Source organism: Zootoca vivipara, chromosome 2, assembly GCF_963506605.1.
Source record: "Zootoca vivipara chromosome 2, rZooViv1.1, whole genome shotgun sequence".
Taxonomy (NCBI): domain Eukaryota; kingdom Metazoa; phylum Chordata; class Lepidosauria; order Squamata; family Lacertidae; genus Zootoca; species Zootoca vivipara.
In genome coordinates this window covers 82882678-82906896 of record NC_083277.1, presented here as the reverse complement: position 1 = coordinate 82906896, position 24219 = coordinate 82882678, and the positions used below count along the sequence as shown (strand labels likewise).

Here is a 24219-nt window from a genome sequence, read left to right as displayed (position 1 = left end):
ATGGCACTCCTCTTGCACCAGTCAGGAGAGGCATATCACATAGTTCGGACCCACTACAGTTGCATTGTGCTAGATATGGCACACATAATTCAGATGGGAGCCACCCAGGTGCAAAAACTATTATCTGCCTAGATAATTGTGTGCGTGTCAAGGCAGCTGAAATGCAGTTTTTTGTTTTTGCAAACAATATTCCCAATATTCCCAAATATTCACTGCCAAACTGGGTTAGTCCCATGAGACTGACTGTATAAGATACATTATGTTCCTAAGGAGGCAGGAGAAAACAGCAGTGAATTCTGTAGAGCGGGGTACCCAACATGTTGCCCTCCACATGTTGCTGGACTTGAATTCCCATCTTATCTGACCATTAGCCAAGCCAGCTGGGCTGATGGGAGTTTTGAGTCCAACAGCATTTGGAGAGCACTCTGTTTGCTACCCCTGCTGTAGAGGCTTCTGGAACACATTTTTAAATGGCAAAACTGCTACTTCTTTGCCAATAAACTTTGCAGTGTTTGTCTATCACAATACTCTTATTAAGGTCTTATTCTCACTTTATAGGTTTCACTCCCTCCAGGGTTAAATTATACTGCTTCATTGGTCACTGGCTTGCTTTTGTTAATAGAGATTCCTAAGCAACTTTAATCTACTGCTTGCAGTTTGCCATAGGCACAATCCTATCTGTGCTTGACAAATAAAAGAGTTCCGAATAGTAGGAAGCCCCAAACCACTGCTATAACAGCATGCAATAGAGAGCCATTGGAGAGGTAAGACTGAATGTTTTATAAGAGTTCATATATATATATATATATATATATATATATATATATATATCCCAAGTGAAGCCAGAAGAAAATGTTTGAGGTTGTAGCTCAGTTCATTTATAACATCTGCTTAGCGTGGGACTTGGTGGTATGAATAGTATACAGAAATGATGATTTTCTGTCCAGAAAAATCTATGAAAATTATCATTTGCTTACAACTGCAGTCATTTTTGCTGTAGACATAATCCTGCCTCACCCTTTTGGTATTTTGGCCCCTGGATCCCTTGCTCTTTTAGAACTCTAAGGTACTCATTAAAAAAAAGTTGTAGTAAAAGAAACAGATACAAAATGTAATTCTAAATCAAAAATTTGTCCCTGGTTCTTTAACTTATAAACATAATATTGCCCAAAACTATCTATCTATAGAAAAGGTGTACATATTTAGATGGCAGTCATAAGTGTTCGATGGATTTGAACTGTGGAGGCTTAAAATACTATAGTGATATGCACCTATGTCCAACCCAGAGTCCGTTTATTTGAGTAGGTCTGTTCTGAGCATGACTAATGTTGAATATCAGCACATGTTCCAAGAAAACTTTGAAATGACATGGATCCTACTAGATGGGTTTTTAATGAGCTTAAGACCAATCTCTGTTCATTTTTGTAGTGTTGATTTTCAAAATGGATGGGCTGTCCTCTCAATGCAGAATTCTGTTAACTTCACAAATTGCTGTAGTACTTTGCTTTTGTAGTCACTTGCAAAGTGACTTTCTTTAACCTTTCTTTAACCTATGAACTCTGGTGTGGGAAGAAAAGCCAAATTATAAAAAGAATGAAAAAGCAAGTTAAAGGAATAAATGTATGGCTCATAATGAGTTTTTTATTCTTTACATTGTTTCTGAGCAAACTGTTCCGTAGCTCTCCCAAGGGATCACAAAGATACGTTGTGGTGCTGAAAAAGATTTTTTGAATTGTTATGTGTGGCTCCTTTAAATCTAAAACCTATGCCATTGAAAACTTAATGAAAAATTGTTGCCAAACCTGAGCTTTAATACAATATAGCTGTTCCATGAGCAAGACTGCAGTGTTTCTGAAAACTATGGGAGACCAGGAAGGAATATCACATTAAATAATGGTTTCTTAATGTAATTCTATAGTGTTTGAGACTTCATCAGAGTTGAATCTCCCATTTTTGCAGCAATAACATTTCCACCTCTTTTAAATAGTTTTTATCCCCTAAAATGAGCAAATAGGTTAATGCTTTTCATAACTGTCAGGCGGAGACAACCTGGAGAGCAGAAGTTTTTATGATGACACTTATATTTCTACCATTGATCTGCCAGACTATTTGTGAAAACTAGGCCTCAGCTAGTGAGATGCTTCTAAGATTAGTGACTTAGCTAGTCAGGACCCCCACCTATATACCCCAGTCCTTTGATGAAAATTGAAGCACCTTTAGATTCTTCTGCTCCTTTGCCCACAGAACCCATCCTACCAACACATCCTCCAAACTTCTCATTAGAAATTTGTTTTCACTATTGCAACAGAAAACCTTAATAAAACCCATACAATTTCCTCTATGTTGTATTTATAGCATACATTGTAATTAAAGCTTTAATCTTTGCCTTTCTGGTAATTGAATGAGTTTAGAGAAATTCAAGGTAGCACTGAGGAGATTGCTCTATCTGTGCAAGGAGTTCTGCTTGTTTGATGGAACAACCTCTACACTCCCCCTGTGTCATTCTGGGGAGACTCTAGATAGAACATCCCCCCCCCCGCCCCCTGCCACTGTGTAGGCATTGGGGAAAACTATGTTGTGCGGTGGAAGCATTTGCATGGACTTCTGCTAGTGAGACCATTTAGCTGAATCTGGTTCCTTGTCAACTTGGACTGCAGAAGTTTTCATCCATTTCCTGTATTTTCTTTCTTTGCTTTCAGGTTATACTAGAAGAAGCTCCTTTTCAGGGAATTTAAAAATCCTGCACTGGCCATTTTAGAATTCTTTTGTCTTTAGCAATAAAAATGATCATGCCTTTAAATATATTTTTTTTCCAGAAATTGTCAGCTCTCCTTAATTAATTTTCTAGCTGAGGAAGCTTCCTTTTTGGAGTTGAATTCTGATGACCTGTAGGTTTTCTCCTATCCTCTGCCCCAAAGCATTATGTACAAGCATTTTGTGCTCACTTGCAAGAGAAGCAAGCATCACCTTTAGTAGTTTTCATGAACTGGTACGGTACTAATTGAGATGAACCACAATTTTAAAACCCCTTACTCTTCAGTTGGGGGTCTGTCTCACATCCTCCAAGATGTTGTCATCGTATAAATCTTTGTAGTGTGGACCACACTGCACATTACAATGAAAGATATCAAGAATAAGCTGATCTGAGTGTTAAGACATCCCTTATTACAATCTCACTTAATGACCTCTTTTGGCTAGCCTCAGTATCATAGCTGCCAAGTTTTCCCTTTTCTCGCGAGGAAGCCTATTCAGCATAAGGGAAAATCCCTTTAAAAAAGGGATAACTTGGCAGCTATGCTCAGTATCCCTTTCTCAACCTGTTATACTGATCTACCTTACATACCGGTAACAGTTGTAAGGATTATGGATGCAATATAAAGGGAGCTCTTTTAGCAGAAGATGTACATTTTGTTATCTTAATAGAGCTTCATTGTTCATATTTTAAAAAGTTTTCCTATTTTATGCAATCTCAGTCCTGGGGCCAGGAGAGTCCATGGGGACTTCTTATTTGCTTTCTTCAAACAGCAGCTCCTCTCTTTCCCCATGAAATACAAGACATTGTTTTTGAAGCTGAGAAGAATTTCAAAGGCAGTTTGTGACTTTTGTAAGAATTAGTTGTTCAAAGAAAAGCAGTCAACACATTTTACTGCCTTGCTATGAACTATTATACCTCTTTAGATCCCAGGAGAGAATTCTAGCTAGCATGTTGCATTGCAATTTGATCTGTTATTCATGGCTGACACAGCTGCTCTCAAAGTGGAAGTTGGGGGCTGCCCAAGCATTGAGAGTGGGTTCACTGGTTAAGTATTTTGTATAGAACTTGGCACAATTTCTTCCGAACCATAATTCCTGCCTGAAGTCATCACTTCTGCCCAGGGATCAGGAAACTGGTACTTGAGAATCCACTTTAGTAGTGGCAAACAATCACAACTAACTGACAGTAGCAGCACTTCTCTCCCTGCCTCTCCCACCTTAATATTTGCAACCTTGGGGGGGGGATAGAAGTGTTTCAGAAATTAAAATTAAAAAATACCTCTACCTCTCCTTCAAATCAGAACCAGTGAAGGCGGTGAAGGTCCTGTGTGAGTGCCTGGAGGCGGTTGGAGGATAGATGGCGGCTAACAGATTGCGGTTGAATCCTGACAAGACAGAAGTACTGTTTGTGGGGGACAGGAGGCGGGCAGGTGTGGAGGACTCCCTGGTCCTGAATGGGGTAACTGTGCCCCTGAAGGACCAGGTGCGCAGCCTGGGAGTCATTTTAGACTCACAGCTGTCCATGGAGGCGCAGGTCAATTCTGTGTCCAGGGCAGCTGTCTATCCGCTCCATCTGGTACGCAAGCTGAGACCCTACCTGCCTGCAGACTGTATCGCCAGAGTGGTGCATGCTCTAGTTATCTCCCGCTTGTACTAGTGCAATGTGCTCTACGTGGGGCTACCTTTGAAGGTGACCTGGAAACTACAACTAATCCAGAATGTGGCAGCTAGACTGGTGACTGGGAGCGGCCGCCGAGACCACATAACACCGGTCCTGAAAGTTCTACATTGGCTCCCAGTACGTTTCCGAGCACAATTCAAAGTGTTGGTGCTGACCTTTAAAGCCCTAAATGGCCTTGGTCCAGTATACCTGAAGGAGCGTCTCCACCCCCATCGTTCTGCACTGAGGTCCAGTGCCGAGGGCCTTCTGGCGATTCCCTCGTTGCGAGAAGCCAAGTTGCAGGGAACCAGGCAGAGGGCCTTCTCGGTAGTGGTGCCCACCCTGTTGAACACCCTCCCATCAGATGTCAAAGAGAAAAACAGCTACCAGATTTTTAGAAGACCTCTGAAGGCAGCCCTGTTTAGAGAGGCTTTTAATCTTTAATCGATTATTTTATTCTTCTGTTGGAAGCCGCCCAGAGTGGCTGGGGAAACCCAGCCAGATGGGCGGGGTATAAATAATAAATTATTATTATTATTATTATAAATAATGTTACTGAGTTCCATTGAGCAACCTTGTCATTCTTAGTGGCAAGATTGCAATATGGAAACCAGTATTTCTACTTTAGCCAAGGGCTATTGTTGAGGTTGATGAAGGAAATTGTGTGTGGCTGAGTTTTTTTATTTTTCAAATGAGCAAGCAAATCCACTGGGGCTGGGGTGGGGAACTTGTGTCCTGCCAGACGTTGTTGAACTGCCATCTCCCGCCAGCATGGCCATTGATCAGGGATGATGCAGGTTGGATTGCAGCTTCTGGAGGGGCACAGCTTCCCCACCTCCGCACTAGGAGTTATTCACTGGTTGATTTAAGGGACACTCCTGTTCCCAGTTTTAGAAATAAGCCGTGGCACCAAGAATATGAGTTGCAGCTTTGTATTCTGCTTGATCTCATGATGCACTGCTTAGCCTCTGAACTAAGTGGAGGTGAGTTGGGTTGTCTGTGTAGAATTGTTGTACTCTGGCTGTGTGCCTTGCTGTGTCCTCCTATTTTGGGATTAAAACCTGTGTAGACAGGAAACCAGGTAAAATAAGAAAGGTTATGGGAAGAATTGCAGTATCAAATAATTTTACACATTGTGCTGGAAAGATTAGATCTAACCATTCAGCTACTAACAGATGTTGCTAAAACCTGTACAGCATGACTTCTGCTTGCCTGTGCTATTCCCAGGATACTGCGGTTTCTTGATCTAGGTGCCCTGAAGGGTCCCCTCTTTTAGATTTGTTCAAAAATGGATGGTTGCCCTTAGAATGCTCTCTTCAGGCTTAGCAGAGACCTCTGTCTAAATATGATGGGGCTAAGACCAAGCAGGAAGAAAGTTCTTGGTGCTATCTCACATCACACTCACTGCAAAGGCCCTTGGGGCCAGGAAACTAGGCAAAATGAGCAGCTTTATCTTTAGTTCCAGAAGCAGGTTCTTTCTAAAAATGGATTTAATTTTAAACCACACATACTCTCCCTCCTGGTCCTAGGCCCAGATTAAGCCTGCAAACAACTTACCAGTATAATATCCACACAGTCATTGATCTGCCTACCAGGCAGGTCACTGGTGCCTACCAATGTAACAGGAATATGCCAGTTTATGGCTTATTCCCAGTCGACAGATGCCTACTGTTTTAATATATGCATAGGCACCAACAATCCAGTTTAACTTGCTGCATGGATCCTCATATGAGTGAAGCCTGGCCACCCTCTCAGGAAAACAGGGGAAGACCAGGTAGAGCTATCCCCAGGATGGTACAGTTAATAGCTGTGGCTTCCACACAGATTTGAGAAGATGGGATTTTAGAACATCTTGGGAGTACAGTAGGGCTAAGCTGACACTTCAGAAGTCAAGGTAACAACTGACTTTTTATTGGAACCACAGGCTGGTTTTCTAGTACCCCTGCCTTCAAGACAAAAAACATTGTGGGCTTGGGCTGCAAAGGAATCTAGCTTGAACCAGGAGCCCATGCATTGTATCCTCCCTGCCTGACTTTTCCTTTCCTCTCCTCTCCTCTCAGCATTGCAGCTTCCCTTAGCCAACGATGGAAGCAGCCGTTCCACCTCTTTGGACAGCTCGCCCCAGCATCATCACACTCATCCGTCACGCCCCCGAAACTTTCTGGGCCTGCCTCCTCAGCCCCCCTTCCACATGAACAAGAGCATGGAGAGGTAAACAGAACTAGAGCAAATGAGGCAGGTTCTGGTGTGCTGTGCTCATCTTCTCTGCTGTATTGAGACAGGAGGGACCAACTTGTTTTGAGAAAGGGAAGCAGTTTGGAGCAACGATTTTATGTTGTTTAATATCTGATAAATTGGTAACCCTAGCATATGTGGCAGCGTGCTTACCATTTGATCAGACAGGTCTGTGCACAATACATGAAGAGTTTGCTGTCCATGTGCCTGTACAGCCGTGGATAATAGCATGTTGGGGAACTGAATGTTCTCTAGGCACTTCTAATATTGTTGTTTATTGCTATTGCCACAGTCTTAACAGCGGCTTCACACTGTTCTTTTGATGTAAGAGGCAGAGCTTTTGAAAAAGGCTCATGTCTCAAACCATCTTTGTTAGGTAGATATGGAACTTTCATAACCCTTAGTTGCCTTGAGTTACAATTTTGTTTGTTTGTAATATGTAATATCAGTAGCAGCCCATGCAAAGTTTAAACTCTCCTGTTTGTGAAATAATGTGCTAAGTTTGTCTGCTAAATGAGTGGTTTATAGCATGCACACAAAAATATACAGTAATGGCCCTGGGAATTAGTAGAAGACATACTGCTTTTTTGGGTTTCACCAGGTAATAAAAACTCATGATTTAACCTGCACTGTTCTGATCTGCAGATTGAGGTGTCTTGTTATGTAAGTGACTTGTGAGTTGCTGGCTTTGAATTCAAATTAGAATTTCTCTCATGATGGAGATCTAGTTTATAGGGTTGTCTAGATGCCCTTGTTGAGAAGAGAAATGCGTGGTTCTCCACAGAGATGGAGCCTGTTTCTGCAGAGAGAAAGGTCTGAGATGTTCATATGCCATGGCTAAATGGAAGCAAACACAATATTTTTCCTTTTTTCTCGTTCCCTTTCTAGTATAGAGATTGATCAGAAACTGCAGGAAATTATGAAGCAAACGGGTTACTTGACCATCGGAGGGCAGGTGAGCTGACTTGAGAGGTGCAGCAGTTCAAAATATATTGAAGCCTGATGTATATTAAGAATTAACCAAAAGCAACCCCCCATCCTTTTCAATATAAAATGGATTGATGAGTAGCTTCTCTATGTGCTCAACTTCTCACAGAGATACCAAGCAGAAATCAATGACCTGGAAAATCTGGGTGAGATTGGAAGTGGGACGTGTGGACAGGTGTGGAAAATGCGTTTCAAGAAGACTGGACACATCATAGCTGTGAAGGTGAGGTAGATCTACTGGGTGTTGAGTGGAAGATATCTTAAGATGAAAGGAAATGGCAGAGTGGGACTTTTAGAGGGTTCATTGCTGGTGAAACTTCTAGGTGCCACAGAATATTTGGTACCTGTGTCAGCAGTTGAGAGAGCAGTTGGGCAGGATTAAGTGGGCCTTAACTTTCTTTGATGGAAAGTAGTGATGCTCTCTGAATTAATCATAAAGCAATTAAGGGCCATGAGGCTCTTTGTGGGTCAAAGCATTATCACCCGCAACTTTTTTGGCTCCTTCTACTTCTGCTCCTAATTCCATTTCTCTTCTCTGTTCAGCAAATGCGTCGTTCTGGTAACAAAGAGGAGAACAAGAGGATTCTGATGGACCTGGATGTGGTGTTGAAGAGTCATGACTGTCCTTACATTGTTCAGTGCTTTGGAACTTTCATCACAAATGTAAATGAAGGCGATGCTATTGTTTTCTCAAGTCCATCTGTATTTTTCAATGTATTTAGAGCAGCCACATCATAATAACCTTAACTTTTACTTTTTTTTTATTTCCCCCCGTCCCTTAGACTGATGTTTTTATAGCCATGGAGCTAATGGGCACATGTGCAGAGAAGCTGAAAAAACGAATCCAAGGGCCTATCCCTGAGAGGATCTTGGGAAAGATGACTGTGGCGGTGAGGGTTTTTGTTTGTTTTTTGTTTTGCTTTTTACATTTAGATCCCACATTTCCTCCATGTAGACATTGGCCCAGTTCACATGTCATGCTAAACATGGAATGAATAGCATGCTGGTATACGCTACAGTGAGGGGGAAAGTATTTGATCTCCTGCTAAATTTGCCCTTTTGACGAATAAATGACCAGTCCATAATTTTAATGGTAGGTTTATTGTAGCCGTGAGAGACAGAATAACAACAGGAAAATCCCCATAAACCCAGAAGACAAAAGTCAGAGATTGATGTGCGTTATAATGAGTGAAATAAATATTTGATCCCCTATCAACCAGCCAGATGTCAGGCTACCTGGTTTCTTCACTGTATGTAACGAGCTGAGATTAGAAGCACCTGCTGTAAGGGAGAGGTCTTACCAGTAACCCCACTCGTTACAATATCTGTACAAAACACCTGTTGACAGAAGCAATCGATCCAGCAGATTCCAAACTAGCCACCATGACCAAGACCAAAGAGCTGTCCAAGGATGTCAGGGACAAGATTGTAGACCAGCACAAGGCTACAAGGCTATTGCCAAGCAGCTTGGTGAGAATGTGACAACAGTTGGTGAAATACTTCGCAAATGGAAGACACACAAAATAACTGTCAACCTCCCTCGGTCTGGGGCTCCATGCAAGATCTCATCTCGTGGAGTTGCAGTGATCATGAGAACAATGATGAAGCAGCCCAGAACTATATGGGGGGAACTTGTTAATGATCTCAGGGCAGCTGGGACCATAGTCAGTAGTCACCATGAAAACAGTTGGTAACACACTATGCTGTGAAGGACTGAGATCTTGCAGAGCCCACAAGATCCCCTTGCTCAAGACAGCACATGTACAGGCCCGTCTGCAGTTTGCCAATGCACACCTGAATGACCCAGAGGAGAACTGGGTGAAAGTGTTGTGGTTAGATGAGACCAAAATCTGGCTCTTTGGCATCAACTCAACTCGCCATGTTTGGAGAAGAAGGAGTGTTGCCTATGACCCCAAGAACACCATCCCCACCGTCAAACATGGAGGGGGACATATTATGCTTTGGGGTGTTTTTCTGCTAAGGGGACAGGACACCTTCACCGCATCGAAGGGACAATGGACAGGACCATGTATCGTCAAATCTTGGGTGAGCACCTCCTTCCCTCAGCCATGGCATTGAAAATGGGTCGAAGATGGGTATTCCAGCATGACAGTGACCCAAAACACATGGCCAAGGCAACAAAGGAGTGGTTCAAGAAGAAGCACATTAAGGTCCTGGAGTGGCCTAGCCAGTCTCCAGACCATAATCCCATCAAAAATCTGTGGAGGGAGCTGAAGGTTCGAGTAGCTACACATCAGCCTCGAAATCTTACTGACTTGGAGAGGATCTGCAAAGAGGAGTGGGACAAAATACTTCCTGAGATGTGTGCAAACCTGGTGGCCACCTACAAGAAACGTCTGACCTCTGTCATTGCCAACAAGGGTTTTGCCTCCAAGTACTAAGTCATCTTTTGCAAAGGGATGAAATATTTATTTCACTCATTATAATGCACATCAATCTCTGACTTTTGTCTTCTGGGTTTCTGGGGTTTTTCCTATTGTTATTCTCTCTCTCACAGCTACAATAAACCTACCATTAAAATTATGGACTGGTCATTTCTTCATCAGAGGGCACACGGGCAAATTTAGCAGGGGATCAAATACTTTCCCCCCTCACTGTACTTAATAGTACTCCTTCCTTGCTTCAGCTGTGGCAGCTTCACAGAAAAAACAAGCCATATATCTGGTCTGTCATGTCGCCTGGACTTGGGCTCATGGCTTGTTTCCTCCAAACAACGGATGAGTGGTAACAACGGTTTATTCTTGGGTTACCACTTGTGGTTTGTTTGGAGGAAACAAGCCATAAGTCCAGGTCCACACAACATGACAAGCTAGAATCTGGCTTGTTTTGTCTATGACACAGAGGAGCTATTCATTGCTTCCCGGTTTCCATTGTCATGGCTTTTAAGGAGATACGTTGTGCTTCAAACTCCTTCCTGCATATGGCATCCAGTTATTTTTCTTCTTCAGCTTCATTTTCTGCTGTTTTTGAAGGGACAGCAACCATTCTCTACATGCTATTTTACATACCATCCTCCGTCTCCACTTACTTGAGCCTCACACGTCTGTTTCTCTTGGCACAAAGAAATGAGCTAAGCTTCCCAGCTTGGAGCAAAATGCTGCTGTTGACAGCAGAGGGAGTAAGATTTTTTAAATAATTACTGCACTGTTGGATGGATTTGGGCAAAATTTGGAACCCAGGAGTGGGCTCTCTGTTCTAAGTGGTTGTTTTGATTTCCTTTTGGCCATGCCCCCCCCCCTTGATGCTGCATAAATGAGATGTGGTAAAATCTAGGGCTCGGTTGAAGAGTCTGAAGTATTATCACACCCCACTGAAAACTATGAAGCCAAGATCTCACCTTAAGATTCCAAGAATAGTAACAGCATTTGAATAGTAACAACAGTTTATGAACATGCCGCCTTTATTTTTCCCCAGTGGTATCCCTGAAAACTGCTTGGTAATCTGTATGACTGAAGGGCTGTGCTGTAATGCTGTCTCCTCGCAAGTTGTTGTGTATACAAGATGTTTTGCCCCAGATAGCTGAAACTATCTTTTCCAAGTATCACGAAACCCTCAGACTGATTGCTGAGTGCATAACCTTTGTTCTCCAAGCAGCACATGTTTTTACAGGCACGTTGATAAAAGGGAATAATGAGTTCTAGACTAGTTCTGAGTTGTTTTCCTTATATTGAGCAACGGTTAATTCTTCCGCATTGCTTCCGATGTGTTGCTTTCAGATTGTCAAAGCACTCTACTATCTGAAAGAGAAGCATGGTGTCATCCATAGAGATGTGAAGCCTTCAAATATCTTGTTGGATGAGAGGGGGCAAATCAAATTGTGTGACTTCGGAATCAGTGGGAGGCTGGTGGACTCGAAAGCCAAAACCCGGAGTGCTGGTTGTGCAGCATATATGGCGGTAAGAGATGGGCAGATGGCGAGAGAACAGCAGCAGGAATCTTGCTGTGCTGTGATTGAACTGAGTTTTTTTTTTAAAGTGACATTGTATGTTGCTCTTCCTACAAATTGCTCAGAATAGCTTGTGTATGATTTAATTAATTACTCTTTTTTAATTAGACTTTTATGTCATTCTTCCTCTAAGCTGCTTTGCATGGGTTGGGTATGATCCCTAGCAGTCTATCATCCTAGCAGTGCTCTAGGCCAGACCTGCCTCATTGCAGCAGTTGAAATGCACCATGTGTCTCAATAACTTCTCTCCAGGACTAAGAATTCCATCTCTTGCATTTTACTACAGAAAGTTGTCACTAGATTTGGCCTGAGCTTTTGGAAAACTGTATGGCAACTATTACACAGATGCTCTTACGGTATCAAAACAGCCTGCATTTTGTCAGAGCAACATCCAATGGGATCAGCTAAGTTTTTGTGTGCACAGAACAAGGCCCACTCATGCAGTGGGACTCTCCCCATGTACCCATGTGCTTCCCCCTAAATCTGCTCTGGAAGGTTGAGGGAACCCCCAGAACAGGTTTAGGAGGTTGGGGAAAGTCTTGTTATGTGAATGGCACTCATTCTGTGCTCACACACACACTCCACTTTGTGCTACATGCAATTCCACCCATGGTTTGGCTTCTGTAATTAGGGGAATCTTGCTAGGTGCAGATAAGAGACCAGTAGCAAAGAGGTTTTATTTTTGACTGAATTTGTAATAATCTCTTTGTTTCCAGCCTGAGAGAATAGATCCTCCTGATCCCTCAAAACCAGATTATGATATCCGTGCAGATGTTTGGAGCCTGGGCATCTCTCTGGTAAGTAAAACCTGCTCCCAATTTTAAAGGAAATTTGTGTCCCCTAATGATGCTTGCTGGGATCTTCAGGTTCTGGATCATGTCTGAATCATCCTTTAATGTATGCAGTGCTTAATACATGGCATAAACAGCAATAAGCTTTGGGGTGAGTTTTTCTTCTCTTTTCTTCAATTTTTTAAATGGAGTTGACTGATTCAAAGGAGGCTGAATTCTGGCTATCCTGAATCCCATCTTTGTCTCTGTTGTTGAGGCTGGATAAGCTAAGTGATCATTCTGTTGCACATTTCTTCCCTTTCTTGCTCTCGTCTCTTTCTGTATAATCATTTAGAATTGTGTTGTTTGTATGGATTTTTACCTATTTACTTTTGTTGTAAACTGCCCTGCGGCTTATGCAAATGGTGGCATATACATCATTGAAGCATCATTGAAGATATGCTGATGATAATAATGCTTTTTAGATTATTCCCATTTTTAAGCACTTATTCTTCATTTCTCTACCACCCCTAATACAGGTTGAGCTGGCTACAGGTCAGTTCCCCTACAAGAACTGTAAAACAGATTTTGAAGTCCTCACCAAGGTGTTGCAGGAAGATCCTCCCCTTCTCCCAAACAACATGGGATTTTCTGTGGATTTCCAGTCCTTTGTGAAAGACTGGTGAGTGAACTGCCTTAAATTCATGGTATTTAGAGCGGCTGCTTAAACATTTCTTACACAGACAGGAAGCCCTGCAGTTCCAGCTGGTTCCTCACTTTCCTGCTGAACTCTTGCACACCAGTTGCTTTCTCAGATATTGGCTAATGTTCATTCTAGGGCACCCCATCTTCAGTACTATTAATAGTGCATGTAAAAGAATTGGAACTGTTCTACTTGTTCAAACTGGTACCATGCTCTTCTAAAGACGGAACTCAACCTGTGCTGGTGATTTCCACCTAGAAAGGAAATCCCATATCTGCCTCTAGGACAGCTGTGTGCTTAAATTCTGGGCTAGCAGATCTTTGTGTATGACCTCTTCTTGTCTACACATTCCTGGCTCTTCTCTCTTTTCTGTGTCTGATGTACCGATTCTAAAGGTGTAGGAAGTCCTTCATTGCCACGGAAATAAAAAGTAACATGTCGTAAATTAGTTACATTTCCCCATCTTCCCTTGTTTCCATTCATTCCAACAACTAGGCAGCTGTATCTGCAGCTGTAAATGAATTGCACTCCTTGCAACTGACATTGACAGTTCCACAAATGGTCAAACAGAAAATCCACTTCTGATAGTGATTGTTTTGTTCCAGTTAACTTTGAGCTTATGTGTCCAACTTGCCACTCCTGAATTCCATCAGACAACCTCACGTAAGATTGTTGCAAACTGCTGTGGGATACTGGGCATAGGAAGTTGACCCTGAAAGATTATTGGTATGGCAGGATAATGGCCTTCATTCTGTTTGGCTGAGAGAGTTTGAAATTTAGAGTAGACCTGTGTCAATAGGAGCTCTGTTTGCAAGGATCCATTATGCATCAGGTAATGGAAACATGCCATGTTGGTTGCTCCATAAAATAAATTGGATCCTGTGTTTTGAATGTGTGTTTCTGTTATTTCTAGCCTTACTAAAGATCACAGGAAGAGACCAAAGTACAACAAGCTACTTGTGAGTATTGGACACACCTCTTTCATTGTGAATATTAAAAAAAATTCCCCAGGGCTTGGAAAAAGGCCACAGTGGGTGCTTCTGCCAACCCTTAAAGTTTAGAAATAACCAGTAACATTTCTTGGAGCTAGTTTGTGCCAACTGGCACGGAGGCTGAGATTAATAAAGTGGCACCCTTTCTTTTCTCCACATAGTTTCTTTAAAGGAGAGGGGAAATTCTTTTACTTTTTTTATTTGACTTTGGTCAGATTTTTCCCTGCTCATGTTTGGTGCTGTTGTGTATCCTCCTTGTTGCTTAGCTATAGCTGACAACTGTTGCTCACAGCTCTGTAGAAATAACACAGGTGGTGTGACTCCCTTGCTTATTTTCCATCTTGTTTTGCCTATTCCTTTGCAGGAACATAACTTCATCAAGCGTTATGAGACACTGGAAGTGGATGTGGCATCCTGGTTCAAAGATGTCATGGCTAAGACAGAGTCACCCCGCACGAGTAGCATCCTTAGCCAGCACCACTTGCCATTCTTCACCAGGTAGCCATGTAGAGTGGCTATTGGGCCAAGGAAGGACCCCTTGGCAGACAGAGCTTGCAAGGTGGGGCAAGAGAGAGCACCACAACAGACACCTGCCCTCACAACAGCAACTCTTCAGTGGCATGAATTGTTTGCTTCACCTGCTCAAATCACCCTTGCCCATGTTGTCTTTTCCTTCAGTATTGCCATGAAGAGATGGGGTGGCTGTCTGGTCTTTCGGGAATGTGGGTGTGTTCTAGAGCCTTTGGCATTTGTGGCACCAGGCAGCCCAAGAATACAAAGCCTCTTCCAGCCTGTGCTTGTTATCTTTCTGTGATAGAGCGCCGGCCATCAGGAGTTGCCACGAAGTGACAGCTGCTCCCTGCTTGCCTCTCTCCACCTTGTCTGGAGGCTCAACAGTGACCCTTGCTCACGCACTGTGAACAGACACAAAACACACAAAAGGAAAAAGAAGATATTTTTTTTACCACTTATTTATTAAGTTTGGACTTGTGGTGCTGCGGGCTGCCTGCTGCACCCGTTCACCCATCCCTGCGTTATTAATGTCTGTTTTTGTTTTTTGTTTTTTCATTTGTGTTTTTGGGATTGTATTTGCTGAGGGGGAATGGGGCTGGACGTAGATGGGTCGTCTGCTGCTTTAGATTCTGAGCTTAGCTGTTGCTGTTGTCTTGGTTTCATTTTTTCTTAGGGCTTGGGGAGACAGGAAAGTGTAGGTTTGAGAATTATTCTCATCCAAGAGTAGCTCAGTTAAAGTGATTTTTTCCCTCTTCAATTCTTTTTGAACTCAGGGGTTCCTATCTTTTGTTTTGAGCGTGAACAAAGTTTTGTCAGTGATGTTTTATTTACCAAAGTGTGTGTTTGGTGCTAGGATAAATGCTTGTTCATTTTCTTCCAGTATTTAAGAAAAGGAAAAGCAGAACTTAAAAGATAATCCTGGCATCAAGAAAGCCATTTTTTAAAAAAGATTCAGCCCAAATGATTCTTACTGCTGTGTCTTAGGGATTCTTTAATATATTTAAATAGTAACACATTTATTCCCTCTTGTGGACTTAATTGACTCGATTCTTAACTGGTCATAAGTGTGTATCTCCAGTTGAGGATTGGTCAGAATTTGCTCTTTGGAGATCATGGGCTAGAATCTGCACTGTCTGTCTAGATGCTCAGACTTAATGAAATCTCAGAGGCGGGATTCTAAATTATCCAAAAGGCTTGGAGGATGAAGGCTGAGCACCCTCCTCAATCCTACTCTTTCAGAATAAAGCTTTTTTCTGCTAGTGTTTTTCACAGGATAAGAAGCCAGAAGGGACAGAATTCCAGTCAACTCTAATTGACAGGCATTCCCAAAGTGATGGGGACATGCTGTAGGCACCAAGGTCTCTGGGTCATTGAAGTTGTCATTTAAACCTTTAGGGACAACAATTGCCACCATCAGCTTTGGGAATGAGAGGTGGTCAGAGACTTTGGGAATGAATCCTGGTTTTCTTCTTGAGTCAATTCTGCCAATAACAATTGCATTTCAGGTAGTCCAGAGGTTAAAGCACAGTCTTGAAACTCTGACTTTTAACCCGAAGGTGAGGCTTATTCCTGCTTTCTCTTGCTAGCAAAGGTTGGAGTACCATAATCTTCGCTCTTGTCTCAATCCTATGGATGTTTGGGTTAGTGTGTTTACTTGTGGCGCAGGCATGAAAAGGCGCTATGATGATGCACTGCACTGTCAGATGCTTTGCTGTGGCCATACTATACTAGATGTATAGATCAACTTCATAAACCCAACACACACACGCACACAGAAGTTTTAGACTAAAGTCATAACAGTACTTGGGATGTCCTGAAAAGGAGATGCTCCTGTGGTCATTGATGATGCTGGGCTGTCTGCTTAGTACAACTCCTTGAGACGTGATTCCATCTATATTCTGGCTGTTTCCAAGGGGGAGCTCCTATATTGTATTATGTTTCCAAGGGGAGCCAAAATTAGGTATATTCAGTGGCAGAATTAGTGGAGGGAGGAGCAGTTATAGCGTAATCCATGTTCAGGCATGTCCTACAAAGTGCTTAGGGCTGCTGGGCAACCTGCCAGAAAGTCAGACCAGACCAAGGGGGTCCTTTGAAGATGGGGCAGTGCACTTGCTTGTCTTGTGAAGAAGTTGGTGGGTGTTTTCTGTGACTGATTGGATTTTTAGAATGGATAGTTGCTAACAAAATGAGGCAAGTTACCAAAGAGCTTGGAGGACATGGAAAATTCATTTCCTGAGAGGGTGGAGGTCTTCAGACTGGGACATAGTTACAACACAGTGTGGAAGTTCAGTTATTCTGCTGACCTCAGTAGTGACTATTAATGTGGCAGCATTTTTCGGAATATGAAGGAAGGCAATTTCATTTGCACATAGGCTTTATGAGTAGATGGTTTTGTGCCTAAAAGAAAATGTATGGAGTGTATTATATGAAAAGACATTTGCTGTATGGGAGAAAGTTGGAAGTGAGGAGCTGGTGGAAGTGAAGAGCTGGTGAAAACTAAAGGGCAGTGAGCAGAGACAGAAAGTTTCAGATTTAAGATACTATTGAAACAATGAGTGAATATTAATGGTTTTTATGGAAGTGGAGTAGGAAAAGCAATGAAGTTTACCTATGGGTGTCTAATGAAAAACAGAAGGTGGTGCTGCGGTGCAGGTTTAAGAAATGCCTAGCCTCCAAGATGAATTCCTTTAGTATTGTGGAGGCTTTAACAAGATGTTTATTTAGCCTCTTCTGTGAACTTTGGCTATGATGTCTTCCTAAACCCTCCAGAATTTTAAGAAAATCTGAGTGTCTTCCAAATACATGCCACAGTTTGAAAGTAGCTGGAAAATAGTGTGCTAAACCATAGTTCGAGAACCAGGAAGAAACAACAAACTCACACACTTACCTTTCCCGTTAGTGATCTGATCTTTTTAGAGTAAACTACAGTTTCCCATTGGATCTGAAATAGTAAACTGAGCTGTTACAGTTCTCTAACAGTAATAATAAACCATGGTTTGATCCTGGTTAGTAAAATAATAGTTTGCCATTTCAGACATAATGGGGAATTGCAGCTGAAACTAAGCAGGATCTCTGCACCAACACAGGGTGGGGGTAAAGGGGAAGAATGCATACCTGATGTTTGCTGCCTTCCTAAACTTTGATTTAGAGAGTCAGTAATGTACCTCCAGACATGGTTTTGAATTCAAGATATTGAGTAGTGCTTTGCAAAAAATAAATAAATGGGTGGTTCTGCATAGACACAAGACTTTGTTATCTTCAACAGCAAGATCTTTTTGCCGTATTGGAAGCTCTTTGGGTAGAGACATAGTAGAAATGCAGTTTTGTGTTTCACTTGAGCAAAATAACAAGAAAGCTCATATTAAGACCACTTGGAGATATCATCTATCAGGGGGTGAAGGGCAATTGATACAAGAATGATCCCATAAAGATGCAGATTTGAAGAAGAGGAAGAAGAAGAAGAAGAAGAAGAAGAAGAAGAAGAAGAAGAAGAAGAAGAAGAAGAAGAAGAAGAAGAAGAAGAAGAAGAAGAAGAAGAAGAAGAAGAAGAAGAAGTGGAGGAGGAGGAGTAGTTTGGATTTGATATTCCGCTTTATCACTACCCGAAGGAGTCTCAAAGCGGCTAACAATCTCCTTTCCCCTCCTCCCCCACAACAGACACCCTGTGAGGTGGGTGGGGCTGAGAGACTTCAGAGAAGTGTGACTAGCCCAAGGTCACCCAGCAGCTGCATGTGGAGGAGCGGAGACGAGTCTACCGCTCTTAACCACTACACCACACTGGCTCACATTTGAGATGTCACTTGCACAAAAAATGGTTTGGAGAAGAGTAAAGCATGCTTTCTAGGACATCTTCCACAAGATGACAAGAAGAGCAGTACACTGTCAAAATATTGAACTGCCTAGAGAAGGAGTGGGGAGAGGGCAAAAACCTTTATAGCAGAGGACAGGGTAGAGTGTCTGAAAGATATAATGAGAAACTCATAGGAGAACTAAAGCCCTGGTGACCAGTAGGACAGTTGCAGTAGTCTTCTCCGTGGATGATCAGGGTGGCCTGTCTTTCTCAGTGATAGACACTCACCTTTCTGCTTGCTTTTGCACAGTCCAGCAATTACGGAGTTAATCACCACTTTTGAGAATTCATCTTGGAAAGTAGGCTGGTAGTCATCAAAGGTCTGGGCGTGTCTTTCATGTCTTTTGTCGGGGGAAGTGAAGCACCTTGGGTAGAGAATGCTGGAGCAGGTGAGTGAGCAGAGGAGGTACTGGAAGTGTGAAAAGTTGGACTTGAGATCCAGGTGGAAAAACAGCATGTGCAAGTTGAGAACGGCACTGGGCTGTGTGTAGAAGAAAGTGGTGTTTAAAATTGGATGTCAAGTTAATGTGCAGAGTGTACTGGGAAGTACAGAAGGTGTGGGAAAGAGTAAATAGAAAGGGTTAGTAGAAGCAGTCCAATGGGAGCTGTTTTATCGCCTTGTCCTGAAAGCTGGGTGTGCCCTCCTTTTGGCTCTACAACTTGTTCTTCCATTGGACTGCTATGAAATGTTCTTCAGCAAATGAAGTGTACTAGTTGGCAGAGAATTAGTGATACATGGTATGACAACTGGCACTGGTAACTTTCCAAAGTGGCTGATATCTAAAAGTGGAACTAGCAGTGGATCTACCTTCTGGCTTGACCAAAAAACCATGGGTTAGCTTTAGAGCAGAGAGCCTCTCAAAACTTTTTTATTAGCAGTTGCCAGCATGAATTGGTTAGATGTACACCACAGCACTAATCTTTAGTGCTAGGCCCTGGAAATCTTAAACTGAGAAGCATTGGTTGGAAGATAGCTGAGAGTACAAGAATGTTATTAGAGCACTGAGTTTTCTAGTGCTAATGGAAAGCAGGTACCCCTAATGATGGGATTGGCTTTGCAACGATGAGATTTTTCTCTTTAAAGATGGCTTTTAGGTTTTTGTTTCTTCCTGGTGTTTAAGAATTTGTAGGTATCTGCTTTGCTGCTCCTAGAAGCTTTATTCCGTTTAAGATTCCAAGTGATGGAACTGTCAGGTCCTATGAATAAGTGCCTCCTGTAATGTAACTCCTGAAAAACTATTTTGTCCGTTGATTTTTTTTAGTGGATATTTATTGAAGATTTGTGTCATATCTTGTGAACTTGGAATTTAAGAAAAGAGCCCTTAAAAAAAAAGTTGCTTAAAATAAGTAACTTCAGCCTTGCGCTGTTTTAACTTTCCATCTGGAAGCTGGTTCCAGCCATTAAATAAATATATAAATCTTTTGGCTCTCCTTTCTCTAGTGCCTCAAGATGTTAAGGTTTAGAAGTGCTCCTCCCACAAAGTTGTGAAATAAATTTGCCTACATGTTTGGAAATGTGACGTATGAGATTTTTCCTGCACATTTCATCATACGTACAGCAGAGTAGTAGCTAGAAGAGATACCAAGAGATTTCTCCAGGTGTCTTGAGTTTGTGTTCTTTTCTTAGGAAGGCAAAAGATACCAGCAGGTACTTCAGGGGAATTAGGCTGTTTGCATGCAGGTACTTCAGTACAATCATAGTGATGTATGTACTTGAGTATTTATAAAATGACTATTAGATGAAACACAGTACAATGACTTGGTAAAGTCCCAGAACTAAATCAGATTTTAAAAAGAAGAAGAAGCAGTAGTTATGCAAATGTCAATTAAGGTTAAAATTCAAAATTGAAAATATTTCTCGTCTACTGAAAATTTATCCTGATGGAGAACATGGCCAAAGTGTTCAGAAAAATGGGAGGGGGTAGATTATAAAACATAATATTTTCAGAGGTTCAGAATTATTAGATTGTTGTTCAGCATTTGAAGTGGGAAGCTTCTGCGTTCGCTTAAAAAATTGCACATTTGTCCCTTTCAAGAAATGGGTTTGGATACAGTATTCAATTTCCCTTTGGACTTGAAGCTCTCAAACATTGCAAACCACCCTAAAACAATTGACCTCTTGAAGAGCCTGGTTCATCTTCCCTTTACTTCAAGAGAAAGCAAGAATAACCTCTTATCAGGAGATTGCCTAACTCTCAAATGTGAAGTGTTGTTTTCCATTCTCAAAAGAAGGTTACAATTTAGATTGCCATGGTGGGGGGAGCATACAGGGGTGGGATAGCTTTGGGAAATGTTAAAGGTTTTTTCAAATGTTCAAAAACATGGGATGTCTTTTCAAGAAAAATTGAGGAAAAAATGCAGTTTTATTGCATTTTTTAAATTATTTTTTTAATGTATTGATTTAGAACAAATCTTTGTTAATGTTATTTTTAATCTGGATGGCTAAATGTTTACAATCGCCTGCCTGACATCTGCTCTTAAAGTGTGTGGGGATATTGGGGTGGGGGGGCACAGGTGTGCAGCGTGTGGTGCATGCAATTCAAATGGGGGATTTTAAAACAAACAAAACTGTAAAAAAAAATCATGCCAAAGGTAAGGCAGAGACTAGCTGGGTAGATGGTTATATTCTAGACATTAGCATTTCACTATATTCTCTATATACCATATATTATAAATTTGCATGTTAAAGTAAATAGAAGTAACTTCTATCTTATACAGAAAGGGACTTTAACTTTGGATTACTTGTAAATTTGGTCACTTGTCTTGATTCAGGACTGCCTGAACACCTTAAGCTTTAGGGGCTGCTTGATTTTGTTTTTGTATTTTATTTTTTGTCGCCACCAAACTTTTGCTTTGCTGCCTTTTCATTAAAAAGGGCATGATCCAAAGTTTCATAGAGGGGTTTGAGAGCAGAGCTACTGAGTGGTGGCAGCCAAATTGACTTGAGTTGCAGCCACCATAGAACTAGTAGCCAATTTGCATCTTCTCCAATGCTGTATCTTCCTTTGCTGACCTGTTATACTGAAATCGGCATCATGGAAACATCTGGAAGCTTTGTATCATGGACATCCACCAGGACTCATGTGAGCAGTCAGAAGGTTTCAGACGGCCAGCAGTTTAGCTTTGTTTGCTCAACCAACCTCCCTCATGTTAGTTCCAAGTAATCAAAGCTACACTTTTGTGCACATTTATTTATTGCCCACAGGGAACTGTGTGTGTGTGTGTTTAATTTATTTTTAAAAACTTCCCTTTCTTTGACTTCTTATGGAGGGTGTATTTTTCATTTATCGTATTTGGTGAGTAGACTGTTTTCTCAAGGTGGAGGAATGGAGCATCACAAACAGATTTAATTTCAGGTTGCAGACCACAGTCCAAATTAATTCCAGTGCTTGATTCTTCTCTAAGAGACTTGAAATGCTCGGGCTGTGGTTGGGCACGTGAAGTCTTGGAATCATGTAACTTTAAAATTCCCAGGATTCAATATCATAAGGCTAAGAGTCGGTGAAGTTGCTCATAGGTAATATTGGAAGAAGGACTGAGGCTGGAATCAGGAGAATCATGATTATGCAGATTGACCAAACTGTGTTGAAGAATTCATGAAATTTGCTTTAAATGATAAGCTGATAAGTTGAATATTTATGCTTGCCTGCTGGCTTCAGAATTTTAATGTAGAACAAATGCTAGTCAGTTACCTTTAAAGATTCCCCCCCTTAATGTAGATCAAGCTGTTCTAAGTTATTTCCCAAACACCTGATTCACAAGAGTTGCAGTCAAAAACATGAGAATTTATAGCCCTGTAAAAGAGGAAGATTGACCAGGAGGTGAGTTGGAGAACTTGCAGACACCCTGTCATTATTGAGTTTTATTCCCAAGTAGAGAGGAAATACTGTTCCTCTGTAGCTTTAGTGGATTTTGCCCAAATAAAAGAACACAATATTTCAGCAAAATAAAAAAATTCCTTCAGTAGCACCTTAAAGACCAACTAAGTTTATATTTTGGTATGAGCTTTCGTGTGTATGCACACTTCTTCAGGCATCTGAAGAAGTGTGCATGCACACGAAAGCTCATACCAAAATATAAACTTAGTTGGTCTTTAAGGTGCTACTGAAGGAATTTTTTTATTTTGCTTCGACTCAGACCAACACGGCTACCTACCTGTAACTACAATATTTCAGAATTGTAGCACAGGAATTGGCATGCAACATGAACCGATGGGGGTGCCTGTAGGTAGAGGAAAGGGACTTAGGAGAGACAGTTCACATTACTTGTTTCTGTCACATCCTAGTTTTAGAGATGGTTTGTACATTCACAGTTTGGAGAAATGGTTATCTCTGAGGACTTTGTGATCAGGTCTGGAGAGAAGTCCTGTTTTAATTATCCTGCTTAAGGGGAGCTTCTTAAAAACAACAAAATTGTCACCATATATATAAGTTACCTGTAGAGTGGTTCTTAATTTTTTTTAAAAAAGATAATTTGGCTCTAGTTTCACATTGGTGCTGTAAACCAAACCATTTAAAAAAGAAAGTAATGTTCTTTATACCAAAGTATTTCAGCTATTTGTTTGGAAGTTTGTGGAGTTTTTAATAGCATAACCATCTCCTTCCTATCCCCACAGCAGGCCATTTTATTAGTAGCTCTCCTTACTTACCTCCAGTTTAATGTCCGGTTGGAGGGTTTTTTCCCACCAGCACCAGTTGTTTTAATGACATTCAGAAAGCATGGAAATCATTCAGAAAGCGTATCCCTCGGATAACATGTTGAGTAAATTCCAATACTGGAGCTTGTCTCAGAAGAGGAGTGTTCTGATTTCTGATTTAAATTTAAATGATTTCAGGCTTAGAGTGCCCTTGGCCCTCTGACCAGTTTTGGGGGTGGGTGGATAATTTGCTGAGCTCATTGCTTTCCCTACATGCCGAGAAATCTGAAAACAAGCAGGTGCCCTTTAAAAAATATATCAGTTGTACCTTTGATTTTAAAAGATAATTAGAGAATAGAATCTCCCTGGGGTGTCTTCAAGAGTCTTTGTGAAGCACTCTTTTCTGTGCCCTATGGGACCCATCCTCGTAGGTTCAGTCCAGCAACATAGGACAGTTCAGTGTCACTTATTTCCAATTAGGGTTTGCTAGTCATCTCTCAGTGTGATTTCACTGTCCTAACTTCCGTTGCCCGCTACTTGGCATGCACCAAATTTTAGAACAGAGACTTTCCTTTTCCTAGTCAGCACCCCACCTCCCTGTCAGCAGTCCAAACAGCTTGTCAGAAGTAGTTGCCTGCCTCCAAGCAGCGAGGCCAGTCTGATCAATTTTAGTGGAACTTTTGGATTTAGAAACATACCTACAATAGTATAAGGTAAATGACATTCTTGCTTACTTTTGAAAAGCTTTTTTTTTACTCTGTTTGTAAAAACCCTCATAGAAGCTTAAAAATAAAACTCTCTTTCCCTAAATGTCTGTTTCTTTCCATTTCATGCACAATTTTAAAGTAGCTTCCTTCCCCAGAATGGACTTCTATGTCATGAAGCATTTTGTACTTGGAATCAACAAGAAAGGCGTCCCGGCAACCTTAAGGAAGATGACGCCATCATTATTTAAAATGGGTGGAGAACCTGCAGCTCTCCAGGTCTCTCTCTTTGGCCTTCGGGACTCCCCAGTCCCCAGTCTACACACACTCCTGCCCAGCTTCTCATCGTCCTCTACTAGTTTTTGACTCTGAAAAGTGTCCTTGAATTCTTATAGCCCCTCTTGCATGAATGAAGGACAGAGAGGGGCTGCATATGTATGTAGAAGCT

At 41.6% G+C, this 24219-nt stretch overlaps 1 protein-coding gene across 4 annotated transcripts in view; it reads left to right on the top strand.

Moving 5' to 3' along the window:
• The window catches only part of MAP2K7 (mitogen-activated protein kinase kinase 7), a 38518-nt gene extending 14641 nt beyond the window's left edge, over nucleotides 1-23877 (top strand). For all 4 annotated transcript variants that reach the window (XM_035104846.2, XM_035104845.2, XM_035104847.2 and 1 more), the window contains 10 exons: nucleotides 6475-6625; nucleotides 7538-7604; nucleotides 7746-7859; nucleotides 8180-8299; nucleotides 8419-8526; nucleotides 11374-11553; nucleotides 12320-12400; nucleotides 12913-13055; nucleotides 13990-14035; nucleotides 14433-23877. In XM_035104846.2, the coding sequence (XP_034960737.1) occupies nucleotides 6475-6625; nucleotides 7538-7604; nucleotides 7746-7859; nucleotides 8180-8299; nucleotides 8419-8526; nucleotides 11374-11553; nucleotides 12320-12400; nucleotides 12913-13055; nucleotides 13990-14035; nucleotides 14433-14570 (1148 nt within the window). In that variant the 3' untranslated portion in view covers nucleotides 14571-23877. The remainder of the gene's footprint in view (nucleotides 1-6474; nucleotides 6626-7537; nucleotides 7605-7745; nucleotides 7860-8179; nucleotides 8300-8418; nucleotides 8527-11373; nucleotides 11554-12319; nucleotides 12401-12912; nucleotides 13056-13989; nucleotides 14036-14432) is intronic.
• Nucleotides 23878-24219: the final 342 nt, after the last annotated feature.